The 23328-nt window shown below is 31.5% G+C and overlaps 3 protein-coding genes and 1 long non-coding RNA gene across 10 annotated transcripts in view; 3 read left to right on the forward strand and 1 right to left on the reverse strand.

Moving 5' to 3' along the window:
• Nucleotides 1-249: 249 nt before the first annotated feature.
• Nucleotides 250-4956, forward strand: Klp3A (kinesin-like protein 3A). The gene is made up of 13 exons (XM_015324258.2): nucleotides 250-547; nucleotides 666-1101; nucleotides 1176-1441; nucleotides 1525-1965; nucleotides 2045-2435; nucleotides 2534-2900; nucleotides 3025-3319; nucleotides 3398-3504; nucleotides 3594-3704; nucleotides 3803-3997; nucleotides 4087-4257; nucleotides 4523-4584; nucleotides 4679-4956. Exons 1-13 carry the CDS (start codon nucleotides 322-324, stop codon nucleotides 4725-4727), a joined length of 3117 nt encoding a protein of 1038 aa, XP_015179744.1. The 5' UTR covers nucleotides 250-321; the 3' UTR covers nucleotides 4728-4956.
• Nucleotides 4088-4764, reverse strand: LOC149031669 (uncharacterized). The gene is made up of 2 exons (XR_016177533.1): nucleotides 4624-4764; nucleotides 4088-4148 (listed from the first exon to the last, which is right to left on the reverse strand). It is a non-coding gene; the product is annotated as an uncharacterized LOC149031669 (long non-coding RNA).
• A 185-nt stretch (nucleotides 4957-5141) lies between the features above and the next one.
• Nca (neurocalcin homolog) overlaps nucleotides 5142-23328 on the forward strand; it is a 33559-nt gene continuing 15372 nt past the window's right edge. Inside the window, exon 1 of one of the 3 annotated variants that reach the window (XM_015324262.2) lies at nucleotides 5142-5279. The gene's annotated coding sequence lies outside the window, so the exon portion shown is untranslated. The other 2 variants (XM_089175294.1, XM_015324263.2) reach the window with 2 other exon arrangements.
• Nucleotides 5144-23328, forward strand: part of LOC107068143 (neuronal calcium sensor 2) — a 29098-nt gene continuing 10913 nt past the window's right edge. The window contains exons 1-5 of one of the 5 annotated variants that reach the window (XM_015324264.2): nucleotides 5709-6354; nucleotides 7337-7379; nucleotides 21137-21255; nucleotides 21377-21520; nucleotides 23122-23250. In XM_015324264.2, coding sequence (XP_015179750.1) covers nucleotides 21145-21255; nucleotides 21377-21520; nucleotides 23122-23250 — 384 coding nt within the window. In that variant the 5' untranslated portion in view covers nucleotides 5709-6354; nucleotides 7337-7379; nucleotides 21137-21144. Of the gene's footprint in view, nucleotides 5280-5708; nucleotides 6355-7336; nucleotides 7380-11487; nucleotides 11629-14391; nucleotides 14988-20176; nucleotides 20673-21136; nucleotides 21256-21376; nucleotides 21521-23121; nucleotides 23251-23328 lie in introns of those variants that run through there. The other 4 variants (XM_089175295.1, XM_015324269.2, XM_015324266.2 and 1 more) reach the window with 4 other exon arrangements.

Genomic DNA, 23328 nt, shown 5'->3' on the forward strand with positions numbered 1-23328 from the left:
GCATAAAATGAATCTATAGAAATTGACAACACGATACTTATATATCTTGCTAAGTTGCTACGTCTTATAAGTGCTACGTCTCATCAAATACTAGGGGAAACTACAGAGTCCCTATATCTTTCCTATATCATGATGCCGTCGCAATGAAAGTTTGTATTGTTTCAATTAGGTTGGCCAACCTTGTTTAGTTTTCCGTTAACTTGATTTTCAAATCTTGAATCAGTAACGTAATCGTGTTAGAATATAATCTTTAAAAAATTGGATTTTTTTAAAAATATCGTATAAATAATTGTTAAAAAATAATATAAAATATAAATAAAAATGGTTGAAGATACAATTCGAGTAGCTGTACGTATTAGACCACTTATCAAAAGTGAAATAGAAAAGGGATGTGAAGAATGCTTAAACACAACACCTGGTCAACCACAAATAATTGTTAAAAATACAGATAAGGCCTTCACATTTAATTATGTTTTCACTCCAGATATTAATCAAGAAGACTTTTATAACACAGCTATTAAAGATATGGTTACACGCATTTTTGATGGTATTTATGATTAATATATTCTATCTAAACTATCATACAAACTTTCCTATAAAATTTGATAGTATTTATTATTTAATTAGATATTAATTTAATTAATTTTCTTTTTCTAAACTTGTAGGTTATAATGTTACTATTCTTGCATACGGACAAACGGGAAGTGGAAAAACCCATTCAATGGGTACTGATTATAGCGGGATAGAAGATATGGGTGTAATACCTCGTGCTATGCATGATATTTTTAATATAGTGAAATCCAAAACAGAATGGAATTTTCGAACATGTGTGTCTTTTATGGAACTTTATCAAGAACAGTTATATGATTTATTATCAGATAAACAACGTAGTCATAGTACAATAGATATTAGAGAAGATAATAAGGGGATCAAAATTGTGGGTGTTACGGAGAAGGAAGTTAAAAGCGCAGAAGAAAGCCTAGAATGTTTAATCGAAGGATCGCAAGGAAGAGTAACAGGCTCTACTGCAATGAATGCTCAAAGTAGTAGAAGTCATGCAATATTTACCTTACATATCCATCAACAAAAAAAGAATGATCCGTAAGTATTTTATTCTTTATATTAAATAACGGAATATTTATAAAAAAAAAAATGAGCAATTTCTTCTACTACAGCAATTCAGCAACTACTGCTAAATTTCATTTGGTGGATTTGGCTGGTTCTGAACGTTCAAAAAAAACTCAAGCCACTGGAGAAAGATTTAAAGAAGGCGTTCATATAAATAAAGGTTTATTAGCTTTAGGAAATGTTATTTCTCAATTAGGAGAATGTGGTAATAATTCATATGTTGGCTATAGAGATAGCAAACTTACAAGATTATTACAAGATTCTCTTGGTGGAAATTCCATGACTCTTATGATAGCATGTGTCAGTCCAGCAGGTAATACATTAAGTTTATAATAGTAATGTATGAGTCTATTTTTATCTATATACATTTTTTTAAATGGAATATTTTTTCTATAGATTATAATATGGATGAAACGCTTAGCACATTAAGATACGCGGATCGTGCACGCAAAATAAAGAACAAACCAGTGGTCAATCAGGATCCAAGAGTAGCTGAAATTAATCGTCTAAATGAATTGGTACAACAATTCAAACTTGCTCTTTTACACCAAGAATCGCAACAATCCTGTTCGAGCGATTGTCAAGAATTACGAAAGAAAAATGAATTATTACATCAAAAGATAAGAGATTTGACAGACCAAGTAAATAGCAATTTAATCAAAATGGTTTATATGCATGAAAGAACTGAACTCGCCGAGCAATTACACGATAAAATTAAATCTGAGATGGCTGTGATATTAACAGATTGTAAAGAATTGTTAGATAATTATAATGACAATTGTGGAGTAAATGACAAAAATTATGTTAAAATAAAACTTATATATGGAAAGATTCTTGGTAAGTTCGTATCTTAGATGATATAAATTTCATCGTTTTATATTATCTGATTTTGATTAACTTTATATTTTATGCCCAGACATGCAAACAAATGACAACAAAATATCGGAAGAGCTCTTTAATCATGCAATGTCTCTAGACTCTAAATTACCTGGATTAAAAGAAACTGAAAATGATGTGAACAATGAGTCCACCGATGAAGAATTGTCTAGCTGTTTGGAAGACTTCGATAAAAAACATGAAGAGCATACTTCGATTCAAACCGAAAGAAATAATCAAGTTCAAAACATAAACAGAGAGTTGGCAATCAAAGAACATCTTATCTCAGAACTTTTAAAAAATTCTTCTCCTGCTATTGAATATTCTAAAGAATTGCAAGATATGGAACAAGAAATAAAAACTCTTCAATCTGAGAAAGATGAACTTTTAGTAGCTCTACGTAATGCTCAAGCCAACAATGCTAGTTCAAAGTAAGTTAAAATCTATTATTATTTGTGAATTATTAATAGTATGATTTAGTGTATATAAATTTTGATTATTTTATTATATATACATATTTGTTATACAGATTAGCAGAAAGTCGTCGTAAAAAAGTACAAGAGTTAGAAAAGAAGATATCAGAATTGACTCAAAAATGTTTGGAACAAAGTAAAACTTTAAAGGCAAAAGAAAAATTACAACAGCAAATTAAAAATTTAACTAATGAAATTCAATCCTTAAAGCAAACTAGAGTAAAATTAGTCAGACAAATGCGAAGCGATGCTGACAAATTTGCAGAGTGGAAACGAACTAGGGAGAAAGAACTTTACAAGTTAAAAGAGCTTGATCGTAAACGAGCTAATCAAATGGTACGGTTACAAATGCAGCATAATAAACAACAAAATGTATTCAAAAGAAAAATGGAAGAAGCTTACGCAGCTAATAAAAGATTAAAGGTAAATCAAATAGTTTCATGTTTATATTAGATTTTAATCATAAATAATAATAATAATAATAATAATAATAATAATAATTGCAAAAAAAAGACTTTTAAATGAATAATATGAATATTTAAAATAGGATGCATTGGAAGTACAAAAGAAAGCTAGTCAAAGAAGAGAAAAGACGTTTAATAACAAAAGTGATATTCAATCATGGGTGAGACAAGAAGTTAATATATTATCAAGTACTGTTGATGCAGAAAGTACACTTCAAAGATTAATAAACGAAAGAGAATATTTAAAATCTCAATTAGAAGATCTTAAGAATGATTCGAATGATCACGAGACAGAAGTAGCAGAACTTACTGAATTTTTAACTTTACGTAATACACAAATACAAGATTTACAACAAAAAATTAATGAAGCAAATGAAGGTATAAGAATAGTGTTTTTGAAAAGATCTAATATGCATCTATACTTATATAAATATTTTGTATATTTTATTTTTACAGAAAATAGAGCAAATATAAGAATGAATACAATACAATCCATTAGCGATGCTAAAGTTGCTATTAAATGTCTTTTTGACGTTACTTCGGAAGATAGGAAAAAGTTTATGGTTGTTTATAGTATTATATTATTCCTGACAATTCACGTCTCATTTTGCTTACTAAGTTTTGTATAATTTTAAATGTAATATAATTTTAGGAAAAATATACAAATTTGCAAACGAATTTGGATGAATGCCGCCAAAGAGAGGATAGACTAAAACAAGAATTACAAATGTATAAAAATCAACTAAATGAATCTAAGAAAAAGGTAGAATAAATTTTAAATACTTCTTTAATAAATATTATACTCTAGTGATATTTAAATATACACATTATTGATAACACAATTGTAAATATATTTTGCAGGTTCTAAAAGAGAATGTTAATAGAAATAGTAAGAACAATAAGAAATCTTCAATTACAAATATGATAGAAGTACAAAAATTATCGTCGAAATACGAGAACCTCTATACATCAGATGATAGCATAAGCGATGATGACGTAGAAAAAGATCCAGATTGGACTCAAACTCCACTTTATAATAGAATACGAAAGCTTTTGGTATAGTACTTACATTTAAATGTCAATATTGACATAATTATTTATATTTTACTTATACCATATATATAATGTATTATTTATTTGTCCAGGATACAACGAAAAATTCTAAGCCACCAGTGAAGCAGCTATCAGACGGAGAAGTGAAATGCGCCTGTAAAAGAAAATGCATCACTCGTATCTGTTCGTGTCGCAAAAATAATCGTATATGTAACAATTGTAATTGTAATGCGGAATTATGTCAAAATAATGATATAAACAAGGTAAGTTCGAGATGCAGTATTAACCCTTTTGTTACGGCATGCTTCAGCCTCAATATCGTTTAATATAAATTTGCTCGTACATACGTATCGTCGCGTAGTATACAATCCCTATAAGCATTGGCGCGATTTTTGCGAGAACTACTAGTATATGGGTCGCTAGTAACAAAAAGGTTAATAATAAGATTTAAGATAAGAACATCTTACAAGGTTTTGAGCCTATGATGTTGAGCTTATGATGTTTATATATATATTTTTCTTTTTAAAGCACACCCAACCGTATTTTCAAGATTACGCCGAAGAAGATGAAAATTCAATTAAAAAACCAAGGTACGTAATAATTTTCGAATATATAAATTACGTTCTTACCATTTTCATATGTACACGTTAATATATTAGTTTTCTTTTAATACTTTTTTTTAAGATTAACCAAACAACTTTCAAGCAGCGATTTCCGAGACAGTTCTGAATAAATTTTCATTTCAATCATAATAATTGGACTATTCACTAGGAAGGAATTAAATATTGTATATATATTATTTTTATCTGATAAACGTATGTTATTTTTGTATTATGTATATTGTTTGTTTTATACTAAAAGACTTCGTGATACGCCCAGATAAAGAAAGAGAGAAAATGGATATCAAAAAATGTAAAGTTATTATTTATTTTTCATTTATGAATAAAACTAAATAATATATATATAGTAATAAAACTTATTACTATATATACTAATAAAATAAAAATTATTTTATTTTTATTATTTTTAAAATTCCGCTTTAAAATTTATATAAGATAGAGTTATAAGTTTAGTACTTAGAACGATAATAGATGTCATTAATGTTCCAAGCGCCATGTCGGTATCAACCAATACGGTTTGAACTCTAGTTTAAACGCTTTGTCGATGTTCCGCGGAATCGGGATTTCAATATGGCTGCCGTCGTGATGTCTGCAGAAGCCAGTATCGCGGAAATGTTTTGAATTCGTTTAGTAATCGTGACGACAGATTGACGGGCGAGACATAGGTCAGTAAGATATATTTACGATCATTTTTCACCCTTAATTTTTCATCCTATTAATTGTTTGGTGTCAGAAAATCATCGTACGCGAGAATCGTTCGGTCGTAGAACTTCAAAATTCGCTCGTACGTACGTACAGTTTATCGCGATAATAGAGAGGTTAGTCGGCGATTAATATTTATTATTAACGCGTAGAAAATCATTGAAAAGATACACAGGTATGAATATTATTTCCAAAGATGGATAGAATATCATTGAAAAGCAAAAGCGGATGAGTGCGCGCGCGTATTATAGTGCTGCGTGATGCGCTATAGGTGAGAGGAGAAAAGTAAGGGAGCGGCAGGGGTAGGGGTGAGTGCGAAAGAGAGAGAGAGAGAGAGAGAGAGAGAGAATGCGTGAGCTTACAGTGTGTAATATAAGTAAGTATATTATTATATGTAATGTGTATGTATGCATATGAAAGAGAGAGAGAGAGATAGATAGAACGTACGAATATCCTACTACGTATACTACGTGTGATATATGCGATAAATAAAATTATAAAATGGATGTGCTTTGATAAAATTGCGTAGCACCTTTTTGCCATATTAATTTGCTGTACGCGAAAAGAAATCATTTACAAGGGGAAGAAATAAGAGAAACAGCACCTCTGTGAATAGTCCAATTGTTCCGGTCTTATTTCGGAAGAAGGTCGAGAGTGAGTGTCTCCTCGCGCGTGTATTTAAACATGAAAAGAAGAGTAAAAAAAAATATAAGCCTCGACGATGCAATAATGATAACGAAGGAGACGATGGTTGTGATGGTGGTAGCGACGACGTAGGAAAAAGTGAAGGCGGATGGATGGAATGGATGGATGATGGTAGTTGTTGATGGTGACTACGGTGATGGTGGAGGCGGAGGCGGTGGCGAAGGTGTTGGAGGAGGAGGAGGAGGAAGAGGCGGAGGCGGCGACAGCAATAATGCGTAACGTAACGTAAAACGTTTGACGTTTACCGGCCATGCGGTCTACAAAGTGTACCAATAACATCGACCTATTCTCAAATGCGTCCTTGTTATCTCTGGACGTGACCTCATTTTGTCCGTAAGTTCAAATAGAAAATGCAGCCTGAGATCAAAGTCGCTTTCCTTTTAAAATAACATCTAAATAAACTATTCATTTTATGTGTTATTCACATAATTTGTTTCAATTGGTATCCATTATACTCAATACGCAATTCATATAGTTTAATTACAAATTTACATATAAAGGAACACAACTCGGAAAGGTTAGTCTTTATGTAAAAACTTTTCTAAAAAAAAGCGAATTTTATCTCACCCTTTATATCATATATCTATTATATATTTTATCTTATTTCATTTTAACAAGCTGTTCCTTTTTTGGTCGTTCTTCATTTAATCGACAAGACCTGATTACAAAACGCGTTTCCTGTTTTAAATCTATTTTTATCAAAAAAGGTAGACATTTTTTTTTTCAATTATTCTTGCAAGGAAGTTTAACATTGTTATACCAACGAGATTCTTTTCTTTAATCTTCCTTTTTTTTCTTTATCTTTTTTTTATTTTTTTTATTTAATCCTGCAAATATTTATGGTACAATACACGATGCAGTCATTATTTTAAGTGGGTTAAATCAATCTTCTTTTAAATGACTCCTTTGTAACATTGAAACATTTCTTTGCGATTCTTCCAATGTAATGTATTTACTTGAATGCTATTCGTAGGCACAGCCAGATTCTCTTGGAAAGCTAATTTCTAACTCATTATGTTTGAAAATAGTTGCTTGATGTAAAATTTGGTAGTAGCCAGATGTTGATGATTGCCAATAGTTTCATTATGGCTAATATTAACTTTCAGAGGAATGAACACTTGAATTTACCAATTCTTGTGTCTTCTTAGAGAATCAATAAAAGCATTGGCATTTATATATAATATATATTATTATATATATATAATAATATACATTTTATTATATATATAATAATTTAAAATAAAGTTTAAGTATGTTTATGCAAAATCAATATATGTTGGAAAGAGTACCAACATAATTTATACATTTGTTTCAGGAAGTCAATTATGTTACATGCAACGATGCTGATAACCAGTAAGGTGAGATTATCTACACTTAGTATTTATTTATATTTATAACATAACATTTAGTATGCTTTCATATTTTTATCTGACCTAAAACAATATATTTTATTAATATTTCATATTGTATATATATCAACATATCAACGCAATTCTATTGATTTACGTTTGTACCGATCGAACGTGACTAAAATGCGAATGCGGTATATTTTAACTGCACTTCGCTAATATAACCTGAAAATAGCAAAAAAAAAAAAAAAAAAGAAAAAACGAGAGACATCTCGACCTTGTTTTTTTTCGAACGAACGAATTGGAATAAAACTGCTATTTGGAAAACTTCGAGCTTATGCTTGTATCGCCCTTGTATTTATATCTGTATGTTCGTCGTACATATTTTTTTCAAAGCTTCTGTTCTGATCCTTCATTGATGCGAATCTACAGAATATTCGACAATGTTGCATTGTACTATACATCGAAGGTTAAACAAAAATTATTTTCGGAATATACTATTTTGAACCGAAATTTAAAAAGAAATTAACGATTGATATCAATCTTGAAAATGTTTATAAATTTTTTAATTAATATAAATTGATGTTAGATTTTACATCGTATCAGTTTGCCTTATAAAATTATGGCGAAATTTAGTACGACCCAATATTTTCAGACGCCATTGGAAAGGGATAAGAAGTCTTCCTCTAGGAGCAGCACACAAAATCTTCTCCATCTTCCACTGGATATATAATATTTTTCAACGAATTTTTCTTCTCGCTTATTCTCATTTTTCAGCACCGTTGTGTATACCTTAAAATAGCTGTTATTTTTGGACCATTGACTCACACACACACACACTATCTGCGGAAAGTTTACCTTTATCTTTTTGTTTCCACCATATTGAATAATCTAATTTCGTTTGTCGTATCAAAGAACTTATCGTTTAATTTCATTCTCTTCAACATTTTCTTCATTCCAATTTTTATTTTTGAATTAAATCGCTTATTGCACAAAAAAGTTCTATTCTTCTTGTTATAAATTCGTAGAAAAAGAAGAATTTATTTTTTATTAAATGATTACGATCGTTTCAAGTTCTTTTTGCAAAAAAAAAGAGAAAAATAATAGAGGATAAAGGATTAAATATTGGATTGGGTGAACAAGTTCCTCAGTATTTTAATGCAAAAGTTAAACGAGGTCTTTTTTAAATATTTTTAATTAAGTTCATTAAATCAAATACGCGCAACTTTTTTTTTAAATTACTTTGCGATGTGTCAGCTTCAAAACTCACACAAAAGTATTGCCAAATCTAGTTAAATCCATTTTCCTGGAAAATACGAAGAAAAATTTGTCTTTAATCCAATATATAAAAAGATAGAAAAAGAAGATATTGAAAACGAAATAGAAAAGGATTTCGTCTCTAAATATTCATTCCTTCAAGATTCTCTTTTGTCCTTGACTTACTGCTTTTCTGCATTTGCCATTTCGATTCCTATTCCTTTTCGAGCCACATATATATACATATATTTCGTACCCTTGAAAGTTTTTGGTTTCGCGTGTGTAAATGTAAAATGCTTGCATCTAACATTATTGTTTTATCCGTATCAGAAATCTTTATTTTTCCTTAAGTAGTAACGATTAAATTGTCAAGGTTTCAACAACCCCCTTTTCTTTCAAGATTTTTATTCCCTCGTTAAAAAAATTGCCAATCAACCGATCAACCATAAATAATTCTAGTGATATCGAGACAGGATTCGATCCATCAACCAACCAATGATGATCTTAATAAAAAGGAAAAAATAACGTGCATGGTCTCCAAGCACGATAAAAGTGAAACTCGTATTATCACATGTATAAAATAATCAATTGATTCATAAATACGGTGGGTGTTCCTTAAAACAGTAAGAATAATAATGCAAAATACATTTGTTTAAAAATGACACATTTATTAATGTACTTCGAATATTAAACAATTTTGATCCTAATATTTCATTAGATAAAAATAAGAAACTCAAAGTTATCACTGTAAAAAAACAAATAAAAAAATATATTTTAGTTTAAACAATTCAATATATTAGTAGAGTACGTTAGAGTGTGCGATATAGTTTAATTAATTATTAATTAATCGAAAAAAATGTATATTGTAGTTTAAAAGTATGGAATATAAGTTCGACGAACCTTCCTCTTCGAAATCTACAGTTAGACTGTTCCGTTGTCTTCTATAAAAGTTGATTAAATTTCTTTTATTGATTTGTGTTTATATGTTTTTCCAAATAAGGAAATTCTATTTATTGTAGGAATATTATTTTCCGTATACATATACAGCCTTCAGAAAGTCATATAAACAAAAATCAATAAAAGAAATTTGATCGACTTTTATAGAAAACTTCGAGCCTTCTAACGGAAGATTTTGAAGAGAACAGTGGCGTCGAACTTATACTACATATTTTTCAATTACAATAAACGTTTCTTTCGATTAATTATTTATTATTTAAGGTATATCGAACACTTTAACGTACTCTGCTAATATTTTGAACTGTTTAAATTAAAATACATTTTTTAAATACGTAATTAAATAATAATAAAAAGTAATAAAATAAAATACATTTTTACAGTCATAACTTTGAATTTTTGTTATTTTTATTTAATGAAATATCAGATCGAAATTGTTTAATATTCGGATATATCATTTTGAAACAAATGTATTTTGCATTATTTGTATTTTATTAGATATAATATAAACTGAATCTCTCTCTCTCTCTCTCTCTCTCTCTCTTTTTATGTCGTTTTATAACATTTTATCGTAACTGTCGTCTAAGAAGTTTCATTTCAGAAAGAAGAAAAGGAAGAAAATAGTACGAGAGAATTTAGAAAAATGATCAATCTCAATGAATTCAGTACCACCCATCTCCTCTCTTTCACCAAACCGTATATAAATCGTCTATCGTTTAAACCGTATTTTTTTTTCTTAGAGAGAGAAAAACAATCTATTTCGCCGTTTGTTGATAGTAGCCACGACGTTTTCTCGGGAAACTCATTCAGATCCATTTTCCACGAGCTTGTCAGTTGATGTTTGCTCCTACTATTAAGGATACTACAACTGTTGGATTCGAATTGACATGACTATCGGGGACTCGTTAACGGTTAAAACGTCAATGTCGCATGTGTAAATGCAAGTACGAGAGAAACAGAAAGAGGTAGAGGTAGAGGTAGAGGTAGAGGTAGAGGTAGAGGTAGAGGTAGAGGTAGAGGTAGAGGTAGAGGTAGAGGTAGAGGTAGAGGTAGAGGTAGAGGTAGAGGTAGAGGTAGAGGTAGAGGTAGAGGTAGAGGTAGAGGTAGAGGTAGAGGTAGAGGTAGAGGTAGAGGTAGAGGTAGAGGTAGAGGTAGAGGTAGAGGTAGAGGTAGAGGTAGAGGTAGAGGTAGAGGTAGAGGTAGAGGTAGAGGTAGAGGTAGAGGTAGAGGTAGAGGTAGAGGTAGAGGTAGAGGTAGAGGTAGAGGTAGAGGTAGAGGTAGAGGTAGAGGTAGAGGTAGAGGTAGAGGTAGAGGTAGAGGTAGAGGTAGAGGTAGAGGTAGAGGTAGAGGTAGAGGTAGAGGTAGAGGTAGAGGTAGAGGTAGAGGTAGAGGTAGAGGTAGAGGTAGAGGTAGAGGTAGAGGTAGAGGTAGAGGTAGAGGTAGAGGTAGAGGTAGAGGTAGAGGTAGAGGTAGAGGTAGAGGTAGAGGTAGAGGTAGAGGTAGAGGTAGAGGTAGAGGTAGAGGTAGAGGTAGAGTTAGAGTTAGAGTTAGAGTTAGAGTTAGAGTTAGAGTTAGAGTAAAAGCTAAAGTTATAGTATAGTAAAAGCAAGCAAGCCCAAGAGAGAGAGAGAGAGAGAGAGAGAAAGAAAGAGAGTTAGTGAGTAAATGAGAGAGATAGAGAGTGATAGAAACATAGATTTCAACGGTGGGGGTAGAAAATGGTTAACGCGCGAAGGTAGCGCCTCTTTCGCGGTGTTGGAAGATAGAAGAAGAAAGGGAACATTGACTAGATGTGTTCGGGTGTTATCTTTTACGTATATATGTGTATTCGTGTGTATAAGTATGTTCTTTCTTTCTCTTTCTCTCTTTCTCTGTGTCTCTTTCTGCTGGAAAAGGGGAGGAGCGGAATAAGTGGGGGCGGTTCGTTTAACACGCAGGATCAGCTTCGAGCAGACAGAGCCTCGGCTCCTTTGCTTTTGCCTACCTCTAACCAGTACCTTCGCCGCATTCGTACGCGATACAAAGTACACGCGACCCTGCCGAATCTGTGAGATTTTCCTACAGATATATCACTTTTTGACATTATCTGTGTCTTTTCTATCTCTATCTCTTTCTCTTTTTCTTTTTCTCTCACGCTCTATCTCTTTCTCTCTCTTTTTCTAATCTTCTATTCGTTTGTCTATCACACACAACACAACACATATATATTTTCTCTCTGTCTGTCTTTTTTTCTATCTATCTATTTATCTTTATCTTCTTTTCTAGTTATATACATATGTATATCTTTTCCTCTCTCATTCTTTTTCTATATTCAGTATATCTATATATATGCTATGTGCCTCTCTCTCTCTTTCTTTTTCTTCGTCTTCTTCGTCTCTTGGTCGCACGCGCGCGCACTGCGAACCCTTGGCACCCTTAGCGTTTTCTCTCTTTCTCTCTCTCGTGCAAACTTTATCCCCACCTTCTCCTACATCCGTCATTCCACCTCCTTCCCTTTAGCACTACTCCACCTACTCACCTCCTCCCTTTTATCCACATCGCATCGATCTCGCCCTCGCACGAAGCGTTAACAATTAAAGGAGCACGAGAGGAGTTAGAGTAAAAGGATGGAGGAAGGGAAAAAGCGCAAAAAAGACATTATCGCTTCGTCTTCTTAGCAGCATACGACACGATCGACCTCCTTGGTGTTCAAGTTAAAAAGAGGAAGCCTCTCTTTTTTTCTTTCTTCCTTTTTTTTTCTCTTATATCAAAGAGGTTGGTTAAGGTTAATTATGATTTACGCGTAAGAAAGCGTTCAACTATGTTCTATTTTCTTTTTTACTTACATTTTTTTTCTATTGCATGTGAAAAAGAAATAGAGAGATAGAGATAGGAAGGGTAAGAGTGACAAAGAGAAAGAGTTATTAGTACAAGAAGCTTTTGTTTTATTTATCCTTTGTTTGTTTTTATTTTCCTTTTGTTCCTTTTTAATCGTTATACTACGATTCCTACGCAGAGTTGGAAAGTACGATGTATAAAGGAATAGAAAAAAAGAAAAAGAAAAAAGAATATATATAATGTTACTTGTGCGTAGGCGTTCGTGCTTGTGTAGAACAAGTTGAATAAAACTACTAGTTACTAATACGAGGGTACGAGTTAGAATGACGAACAAAGAGAGCACCGTTTATATGATACAAGTATATGCACACATCATATGTGAAATATATACATAAGTGTTATTCACACATGTTCTTATGCACATGTATACGCATCTACGCCGATACAAGAGAACATATGTTTGTATGTGCATCTAATAGTTGCGAGTATAACACGTGAATTTACACGTACTTGTGTTCGCATAAACGAACACGCCTACGCGGAGTTACACGTTAGAAAGAAGAGGGTGAAACTTTCAAGGGGGATAAGACAACATAATTTTCTATTTCCTTTTCTTTCTCTTTTTCTAAAAAAAAATTTTCTTAACTTCTAACGCCGTTATTTTTTTTTCTATCTCCAACACTTTTATTCTTCTTTTTTCGCTTTAATACTATTTTTTCTTTCCTTTCTCTGTTTTTTTCTTTTTTTCTTTTCTTTTACCCTATTCTCTCTCTTTTTTTCTTTCTGTGTTTAAAATCTCTTTCATTCACTTTTCTTTTGTCGTAATATAAAAAAAACTCGATCTTTTGTAAATGACGTTATTGTGGCTTAATAAACGAAGCGAAATTAATTCTTATCCTTTTTTTTTTAATCTCTGCCTTTTCTCTCTCTCTCTCTTTCTCTTTCTCTTTCTCTTTTTCTTCTTCTACTCGTGTATATATGTATTCGAATACTGTAAAAAACAAGGATGAGTTGTGAGGTACACAAGTGGTACATATGTATATAACTCTTCTTCAAAATAAAACTCACAACGAAATGAACCAGCATTATCGTTGCTAAACATTTCTACTTAGCGTTTATAATTCCAACGATCCTTACAGTATACACTTGTATCTAATATCGTTGCATTTTTTTTTTTTTTTTTTAATAGAGTCATGCGATCGAACGCCGGAGAAAAAAAAGTAGTTTGTCTTTATAACAGTGTTATTTTTTGTAAACGTGCGAACAGATTAATGTTACTGTGTAGTATATTTTCTTTCGCTTGATGTATAAATATATATATTTATATATACAAGTAAAAAGATAACATTTTGAAAAGGAAGTTAATTTTATCTCACACTGTTTTACGTCAAAGATTGACATTACACTGAAGTTAAAAAAAATAAATATGTTCTTCAAAAGTCAAGGGTTAATTTGATCATTTAAATATCATCGAAGTTGATCGAGCCATGACATCATTGGGAGGGGGGAAAAAGAAACGAAAAAAAAGAAACGAGAACGATCAACAAAATCTTTCTCATTGCTGACCTTAAATAATAGTTAAAAGGTTTTTTTTTTTCTAAAATAGATTTTATAAAAATATCTGATAAAAAGTCAAGTATGTATTATTGGAAAATTGTATATATGAATAATACACTGGGAGAACAATCAATACGGAATTCGAATAGTGAAGGTGTATAGAAAAAGAAAAGAAAAATAAAAAAGAAAAAAGAATTTGTAGAAAATTTTAACGGAATTAGAAGAGAGAATGAGGAGGGTGACTTTTAGCTTTGCTAAAGGATCATCCCTTATTTGAAAGCGCACAACAAAAAATATATTAAATACATTTTCTTCTTCTTTTCTCTATCTATTTTCTATTTCTTTCTTTATCTTTCTTTATCTCTCTTTCTCATTTTCTTTCTTTTACTATTTTCATCGCCGTTAGATATTTTATAAGAATAAAATTTTGACACAGGGGATAAGGGGAGAAAAGGACTAATTGAAAAGTGAAAAAAAGAACGTTTGTGCGTTTAATAATCGAAATATTGTTCATTCGTACGTTCATTGTGAAAGGTGGTGATACCTTTAAATCCTAATGACCAGATCATTTTATATATTTCGCGTCGCGTGTGTGAGTTGTCGTCGTTTGTTGGATTGTTATTGTCATCGTCATCGTCGTTGTTGTGTCGTCGTCCTCCTTCACCTCCTGTTCATCTTCTTCTTCTTCTTCATCGTTAATATAGTACGGTGAAGTGCGCGTGTGTTGTACATCGATCGAATCGCGACGCGTGTAGTTGTAACAAGTTGTTAACGTCGCTGTTTTAAGAGTGATACACCACTACCATCTCATAACTATTCACCCTACCTTTTAATTCTAATAATAATAATAATAATAATAATAATAATAATAATAATAATAATAATAATAATAATAATAATAGTAATAATAGTAATAATAATAGTAATAATAATAGTAATAATAATAGTAATAATAATAGTAATAATAATAATAACCAACAAGTGAGAGTCTGCTACTCTCTCCCCTTCGTATTTGATACGACGTAACGAGCGGTAAGTGTACGATACATTTTTCCTCCTTTTTTTCCCTTTCTTTTTCCTTTTTCTTCTTTCTTATAGATTCACGATAGATAAGAATTTTTTTAACGATCTATAACAACAGGGCTTCTCAAACCTTTGTCGTTCGGCGATACTCACCCTTCCTTTTTTTTCTTTTATCCAAGATAATATTTTTACGACCCCTCATGGTATTACGAGTATTATGTAAACTACGAATTAAATGAATGTATTAAAATCATACTTAAATTTTTACGACCTTCTATTATGCGTCGCTAGACAGGTTTTAAGGAGTCTTAATTTAGGATATTGTCAGTGAGACAATAATTAACGGGAATGTAATAACAAAATATTCAAATGCTATATTTTAATATAGAAAAATATATTTTATATATCTACATATTTTAATTTAGTATAATATCATTTATCGTAACTATTGTACTGCTATATTGAAAGGTCCTAGAAAAGGAAGAAAAATAAGTCAGTAATATTTTTTTCTTTGATTGAATGATCACATTAGAGAGTCTTATTAATGGTTAAACGTGAACCAAATTCAAATAATCACAACACTCATTTTATTCCCCTCTCTCTCTCTCTATATATATATATATATATATAGATTTTTATTCGACTGTGAATAGTAGCAATTAAAAATAAAAAAAGTCGATAATCACGTCTCATTGTCAGTTTATTGTCATACATGATGCATTACACTATTGTATTCCTCGAGAGACCGCAATCACGTACAACAGCCCCTTCTTGTTCTCCTTCCATTACATTTGTTTTCTATGATACGATTTAACGATAAGGAAAAACCTATATAACTATTTTGCTTTATTTAACGATGATGTGTGATAATCGCTATTTCAAATAATAAAATAAATAACAATATGATTGTATAATAATGTTTTGTGTGTTCTATAAATAAATTGATAATCGGTTATTGCTTTTATTTCTTTTTGTCTCTCTTTTTTATTTTTCTTCTTTTATTTACACGTTCATAATATTTTTCTGCATTTTTCTACATTAATTTATTTAGAATATATTCGATGACATATATTTACTTAAAATGATTAGATCATTTATTTCGTAAAGAGTCTTCTCTATTAACTAGCGTGGAAACACGCCAGATGATAAAATATTTGATTGTCACGCGATGTAAATTAAAAATTGTAAAATAACGTGTCTCACGCGGTATTCTTTGAAGTTACATTTATACGCGTTTACGTTTATTAATATATTGTTTAAGAGATCAAAAGATTAATTACAAAAATGACTTTAGAGAGCATGTATTATTAATTATTTGTTTTAATTTTAGGAATAGAACAACGCTGACGAGAAAGTGGATTATCGGTTAATAAGATCAAACGTGATAACGAAATAGAAATGAAAATTGTTATAAATAAACATGGCCTTTTTTTTTATCTGCGATGAAACACATTTCATTAACGAATCCAATAAATTTCTTACCCTTCTCACGTAACACATAGCGAATAACAACGTTCATTTGATTTAAGACGTTTTGACAAATCGCACTTTCGTGCTAAAATCATACATCACATTTCCTCTCACGTATATTTCGTGTTTTATTATTTTCTTATTCTACTACTCCTCTTCCTCCTTCTTCTTCAACAACAATAATATCTTCTTTCTTGGCGTCCACGAAATGATTTACAGACGCATCAATTTCCTTGTCGGATGGGGAGAAAGAAATTTTTGACGTTGCTCGCACGAAACGTATCTCTCTACATTAAATAAACTGAATTTTTCAATTTTCCTCATTGTCGTCCACTTTATGTTCACGATACTAATTTTTTTCTTTTCCTATTACCTTCTTTTCTTAAACCTACAAGGAAAAAAATATATATGTCTAAGTATTACGTGTACTATATAATAAGTTACTTCGTCGAAAGAGTTAAAGGAATCCAAATGATCGTAAAAAGATCCACGAGGTAATTGAATTTCATTGGGACGAAAATGGAAAATAAGAACGATCGAACGTTTAAGATTACAACGTTGACGTCGTGGTTTCATCGTAATGAATCAACCGTCTCGTCTATATATTACGAGAACCGATATTTTTTTTTCTTTTTTCTTAGGACGATGATAAAATATTCTCACGATTGATATCGGATCGAGTAAAAGGTACGATTGAATAATATCTGGCGCAACGTTGGAATCCTTAATCCGTCCTCGTTTGTAGATCTTCTTAATGATATAGACGTTAAGATTTGCAATTTTAATATATGAGCCATTTTCTATTTTCATCGTTGATAATAAATCGAAAGAATTAATTCAGCTACTGCTGAAAATTCCATTTTTTCTCGTTCCATTTCCCTTGAGTTAACATTATTAAAGAACGATAACTATATTATAATTTTTATAAAAAAAAAATAAACTTATTCTTGTCTTCCTTTTTTCTTCCCTTTATTTTGTTTTTTAAAAAATCTTAAGAAGAAAATGAAGGAAAAGAAAAAGAAGAAGAAGAAGAAGAAGAAAAGGAGGAAGCAAAAAAGAACCAAAAAAAAACGAGGAATTATACGAACGATTTATTTCGTGTAATGTTCATAATGGTCGCCTTAAGCGAGCACGTGCATTATCAGATAATCCTGTCATTAAGTCCTACTCCGACGTTGGCATATGTGTATGTCTAGTTTGTATGTGTATATCTAGTTTGTATGTGTATGTATGTATGATGTGTATATGTGTGTGTGTGCATACCCGAAGCAGTATCTCTCTCTCTAAATGTCCCTTTTCCTCATTTTTTCCCCCTTTTTTCGATCTTTTCTTCAGTCTCAGCCAATATCGTGTTTTTGTTCGTGCGATACGTTGCATGATTTTTTTTCCTTTTTTCTTTTTTATATTCAGAATCAGTAAAGTGTAAAGGATAAATGAGAAATTTTGTTTTCTAAACCATATCTCTATCTCTTTCTTTCTCTTTTAAATTTTTTTCTTTTTCTTTTTTTCTCTTGTATACACGAGCCCGCGTTCTTTAATAAGGTCGATATTAAAAACTCGCGACGAAAAGGATGAAAAAAAAGATACGGTCGACGAGATCGACCCAAAAGAAAAAGAAGAGAAGAAAAAGAGAGAGAGATATTTGGAGCAACCCTTTTTTCTGTATACATTCTAAGTACACGTGTACTCATTGTACGAATATCTATCCTCCTCCTGGCATATGTTATTACAAACGAAGTGTGTTTTTATAAATGTGTAATCGTTTCAGTAAATAATGATTCGAATTGACTCATCATCATCATCGTGTAAAGTTGCACGTGTTTTTTCGGAGTAAGAGGAAGGGGTGGAGGAGATTTTTAACCCCCCACAAAAGAAAGAGGTAGAAAGAAGAAGAAAGAAGAAGAAGGAAAAAAAAGAAAACATAGAAAAAGAACACACGCACTCGATGGCTCGATGCCAAACACATAATTTTTCATTCAACACACAAATTGAACAACATACGTTGCACATCAATCCTATATCTTCGCGTGTTCCTCATTCTTTTTTTTTTATATATATGTAAATCAAAATGATCATATCATTCTTTTTTTTTGTAATGGTATCTCACGTGGATTAAAAAAATAGATAGATAGATGAATGAAGAGTGTGAAAGAAAGAGAAAGAAATAGAAAAATTGAGAACTCGTAACAGCATTCGTAAACTTTTCCAACTAAAGAACGAATGTGTGCATAGTCGGAATAATGGTTACAAATGACACAAGTTTCTAATTGGGTAATACGTATCTTGCTATAAACAACCTGCTACAACCTGTTTTGTTTCACCTTCAAATTGTCATTGGTTTGACTTCCATTCCAACAATTTCTTTTTTAACTTGCGCTTTCTAGTCCCATTTAATGCAACTCTGATATTTTTTCTATCCTTATTTTGTATATTATTAGTATTAGTATTTTTATTATTATTATTATTATTATTATTATTATTATTATTATTATTATTCATTTCGTTAGATTTCAACCACGATTTCAATAGACATTCTATTAACTCGATTATTAATGCTTTAACGATATATTTCACAAATATACAAATCGTTAACGTACCACAAAAGATGTTAAGCGTTATATGACTCACCCCTTGTATTTGCAGTTAACCCGTTGCTCTCATATATGTACCTAAATCGGATAATGTACAGTTCAAAGGATTTATATAATCGGGGATTATCTCTCGAATCCATACTATAATGTTTTCCAAATATATAATACATACATAAATACATACATATATACATACATACGCAAATATGTATGCCTCGCATATATACACATGTAAACAATATATTATTTCCTGTACTCTTTCTCTCTCTCTCTCATATGATTTGTAGATTTTGTTTTTGTTCGATCTATTATGCAAAAAAGGAATACGTAAATCTCGAATGATAAAGACGTTAGTTAAAAAATGTATAACACAATTCCAGAGGCTATTATTATAATCATCGTCAGGCTGATCGAGGTCACACGAAAACATTTTATACTTAACACGATTTCTTTGTCATTTTTTAGGGTGGGGTGGGGGTCTACTTTATCAATTTGTTTTTCGATAAAATGAGTATTTCGAACTCGTGTGTGTATTCACTCGTGTGTGTTATACCAGTGTGGGAGTAACTGTAGCTATATTGATTGCGGTTCCCAGGCCTCTGCGCGTCTCTGCGTGCGCGCGGCCAATGCAGATCGCACGCTACCATCTCTCTCTTCTCGTACACGTATATATATAGTTTTCTTCCCATTTTAACATCCCCCCTTTTTGCCAATCTCTCTTCTTTCCCCTCCTCCTAAATCCTATGTCTCTTCTTCCACTTTTTTGTTCTTTTATTTTCTAATAGAAAATCAAATCACCAGTAAACGAACACAACCCTTTCTCGATAGTTAAATTTTTCTTATTTTTATTCTTTTTCTTCTTCTTTTTCTTCTTTTTCTTCTTTTATACCTAAATCTCTTCCTTCTCTTCTTTATCTTTATCTTTATCTTTATCTTTATCCTTTGCATTCCTTTTGTTTGTACAATTTTTTTTTAAAACGATACCAGCAGGCTTGAAGTAACCTTTTAAAATTTATAATCTATTTCTTTTTCTTTTTTCTTTGTTTTCAATTTTATAAAAAAAAAACTCTAGTAATTAGTCAAAAGGGGGAAAAGAAAAGAACGAAGGGAGAGGATAAGTAAGAAGACGTTTTCTACGTTTGAGATTAAAGTCAAAAAGCAAGAGAGTGGATTGTACTTATATGCAAAAAAAAAAAAAAAAAGAAAAGGTCCTAACCCTTTAGTGACAATTTTGAGAAACCCTAAAACTTGGTCGTTAATTACTCTTACCTTCTTTATTCTGTTTTTCTTTCTTTTCATTTTTTTTTTTTTTATTTATTTCGTTTTTTTAACGTGGTTTAAGAATAATCCTAAAGTAATGAACATTATTATCTACGTAGTATATAATTATTTTTGTATTTAATTCTTCTTCTTTTTAAGGTTGATAGATTCTCTTCCCTTTTTCCCTTTCCATTCTTTCTCTCTCTTATTCTTCTCTTTCCTTTTTTTACTTCTTACATCCGTCGCATTGCTTTTTTTAAAGTTTATCGGCGTATACCAGACTCTTTATTACGACATTACGTTCCTCTTATGTACTTTTGATTACTATGCGAGGCACGCGAGCTTCGTAATTTCCTGCCAAACCTAACGTACAGTACGTTTCTTCTTTGCGACATACACAACTCGCTTTCACCGTTGGTCGTATAACTAACCAAATCGAAAACTTTTATTCGAGAGACCCTAAAATTATAGATTTTGTTCTATATGTTTTTTTGTTTTTTTAAATCAACAAAGAAAGAAAATTTTGTTGATGTTCGAATATCGTTATTTTATCATCATCAACAATAAGAATAACGTAGATTAAATATAATAATAACAACGAGACAATATATACGAAAATAAAATGGAATGAATATTATTATAGTATTGTAAACACGATAATTAATTTTAATAATTATCCCATTAGTTTATAATTTATCTTTACAGTTGGCATTAAGTGGGAATAAAAATCTTCCAATGCGGAACGTTATCGAGAACTTGAGAAAAATTCATTTAAACGAAAAGCTCGTGTTTAGGAAACATTTGTAATATAATATGTAACGTGTGTTTTAATTTCAGATTTCAAAATGGGTTGTTTTGGGAGCAAGGATAAGTTGAGTAAAGAGGATATGGAATTTCTTAAGTCACGCACGCGATATGACGAAACCACGATCAAGGAATGGTACAAAGGATTCAAAGTGAGTACATTGCTGTATTAATATTTCAATTAAAACAAAAATAATATTATATATATATATGAGTGCGTGTGTCTATAATTTCATTTAATTTAAAATTTGATTTTATTTTTTATGATTACAGCAAGATTGTCCTAACGGCAGATTAACGCCAGCAAAATTCGTGGATATGTATAAAACGTTCTTTCCTTCTGGCCATGCGGAAGAATTTTGCGATCACGTATTCCGCACATTCGACATGGATAAGAATGGTTATATCGACTTTAAGGTAAGGGGATATTTTTATATATATTGACGAGAGAACGTCGATAATTTCATTTACTTGAACGCGTGTGCGTGTCTTTTATTATACGACGTTGCATAGGCAAAAGATAACAGATATTATATAGAGCATCACGTATAGTTAATAGAATTATTATAAACTGTTAAGTTCTATATTCTTTGACGCGAACACTAAGTTGATCACTTTTTTTCTTTTAATACTATATAACACACGATATTTTGTTTTTCAAACGAAATATATCACGTTATTATTATTTCTAAGCAAAATCGTTTCTCGTATTGAAATGTATACGAGGGTATTTTACCGAAACGACACGTAGCATTCGACAACGGATAAATATTATTTTAATAACGATCGATTTCATCACGAATAAAAAATATGTTAACATTTAAATTAAGAAATAAACGAAAACAATAAGCTCTCACGCGCATATAATTCGATCAAAAGGAATTCTATGAGCACAGTGGGGTGAAGTAGGGGGGGGGATAATAACTTATGCCTGCTTAAAGTAAAATCATTGATCAAAGGTTCATTCACGTGAAACGTACGAAAAGGCGATTTCATCTACATACGTACACACACGTATACACAACACTTGTGTGTATATATACTAATGAGTCTTTTGCTGTTGGAATTTCGGTCACACACAGAGAGATAAAAAAAAAAGAAAGAAAGAAAGAAAAAAAGAGAGACGTCGATGCTCTCTCAGACAAAAAGTCGCGAGAAATGCTCACTCACCCTCTTGGTAATTTCGGTTGGGCAATCTAAATCTCTCTCTCTCCCTCTCTCCCTTATTTTTACCCTTTTCTTTTTCTCTTTCTTCCCTTTTCCCTTTTCTCTCCCTAGTCGTCGGTACTTTTCGACGACTTTTTTGCGACTTTTATAAAGAATCATGTCCCCAATGTAAGACCGAAATCAGTGATGTGTGGAAGAAGGAAGGGTGATTCTAGAGGGGTCGACGTGTCTGCTGGGTCAATATGAGAAGTGGAGACACTTCGAAGGTCAGAAAGAGCAAAGAGCGAAGCCACTCCCTCCCCCTTTCCCCCTCTTCTCATACACACCCTTCTATGTACGCTGTCCTCAGTCTTACCCTACCTACAAAGCCCTTCTCATCGTTGACTATCTACCTTGGAGCGTTAGCTGACCCACTTTTACCTATATACTCTTTTGTACTAATACCCACATACTCCGAAAAACGAGCAACTACTCCAAACCCCCGTGTCCCATCGTACTTTCCCGCTTCTCCTCGGATATTCACCCGAACATTCGATCTTTTTCAACCCCAGGCCAACCCAGCTCACCCCTGCTTTTTCCTATTTCTCTATTTTTCTATTTCTCTTGACATGATCTCGATATTATAAGAGCACGATCTTTCCTTTCCCTCCCCTCTCCTTTAGCATCTTAATTCTCAAAACCTCCATCATTTAGAACGAATTTTTGTTATTTTTCTTTTCAAATGGAGGAAATCAAGAAAGCGTTTTACTGATTGAAATATAAAAATAAAATAAGATAAAAAAGGAAAAGAAACGATAAAAGGGAATTTCAGGATTATAAAGCCCGTTTTTTTCTTCGTTCTATCGTTACAGGAATTTCTCTTAGCTATCGATGTTACGTCCTGCGGTACACCGGAAGAAAAACTTAAGTGGGCATTCCGGATGTATGACGTTGATGGAAATGGCGTTATTGATATTCAAGAGATGACTAAGATCGTTCAAGTAAGGATTATAATAAATCAATTTCAAGATATATGATTTTTTTCTTTTATTACTTCTTCTACTTCTTCGTTTTTATTA

The sequence above is a fragment of the Polistes dominula genome, unplaced genomic scaffold, assembly GCF_049000335.1.
Source record: "Polistes dominula isolate Pdom_NZ unplaced genomic scaffold, Pdom_raw_medaka contig_82, whole genome shotgun sequence".
Taxonomy (NCBI): Eukaryota; Metazoa; Arthropoda; class Insecta; order Hymenoptera; family Vespidae; genus Polistes; species Polistes dominula.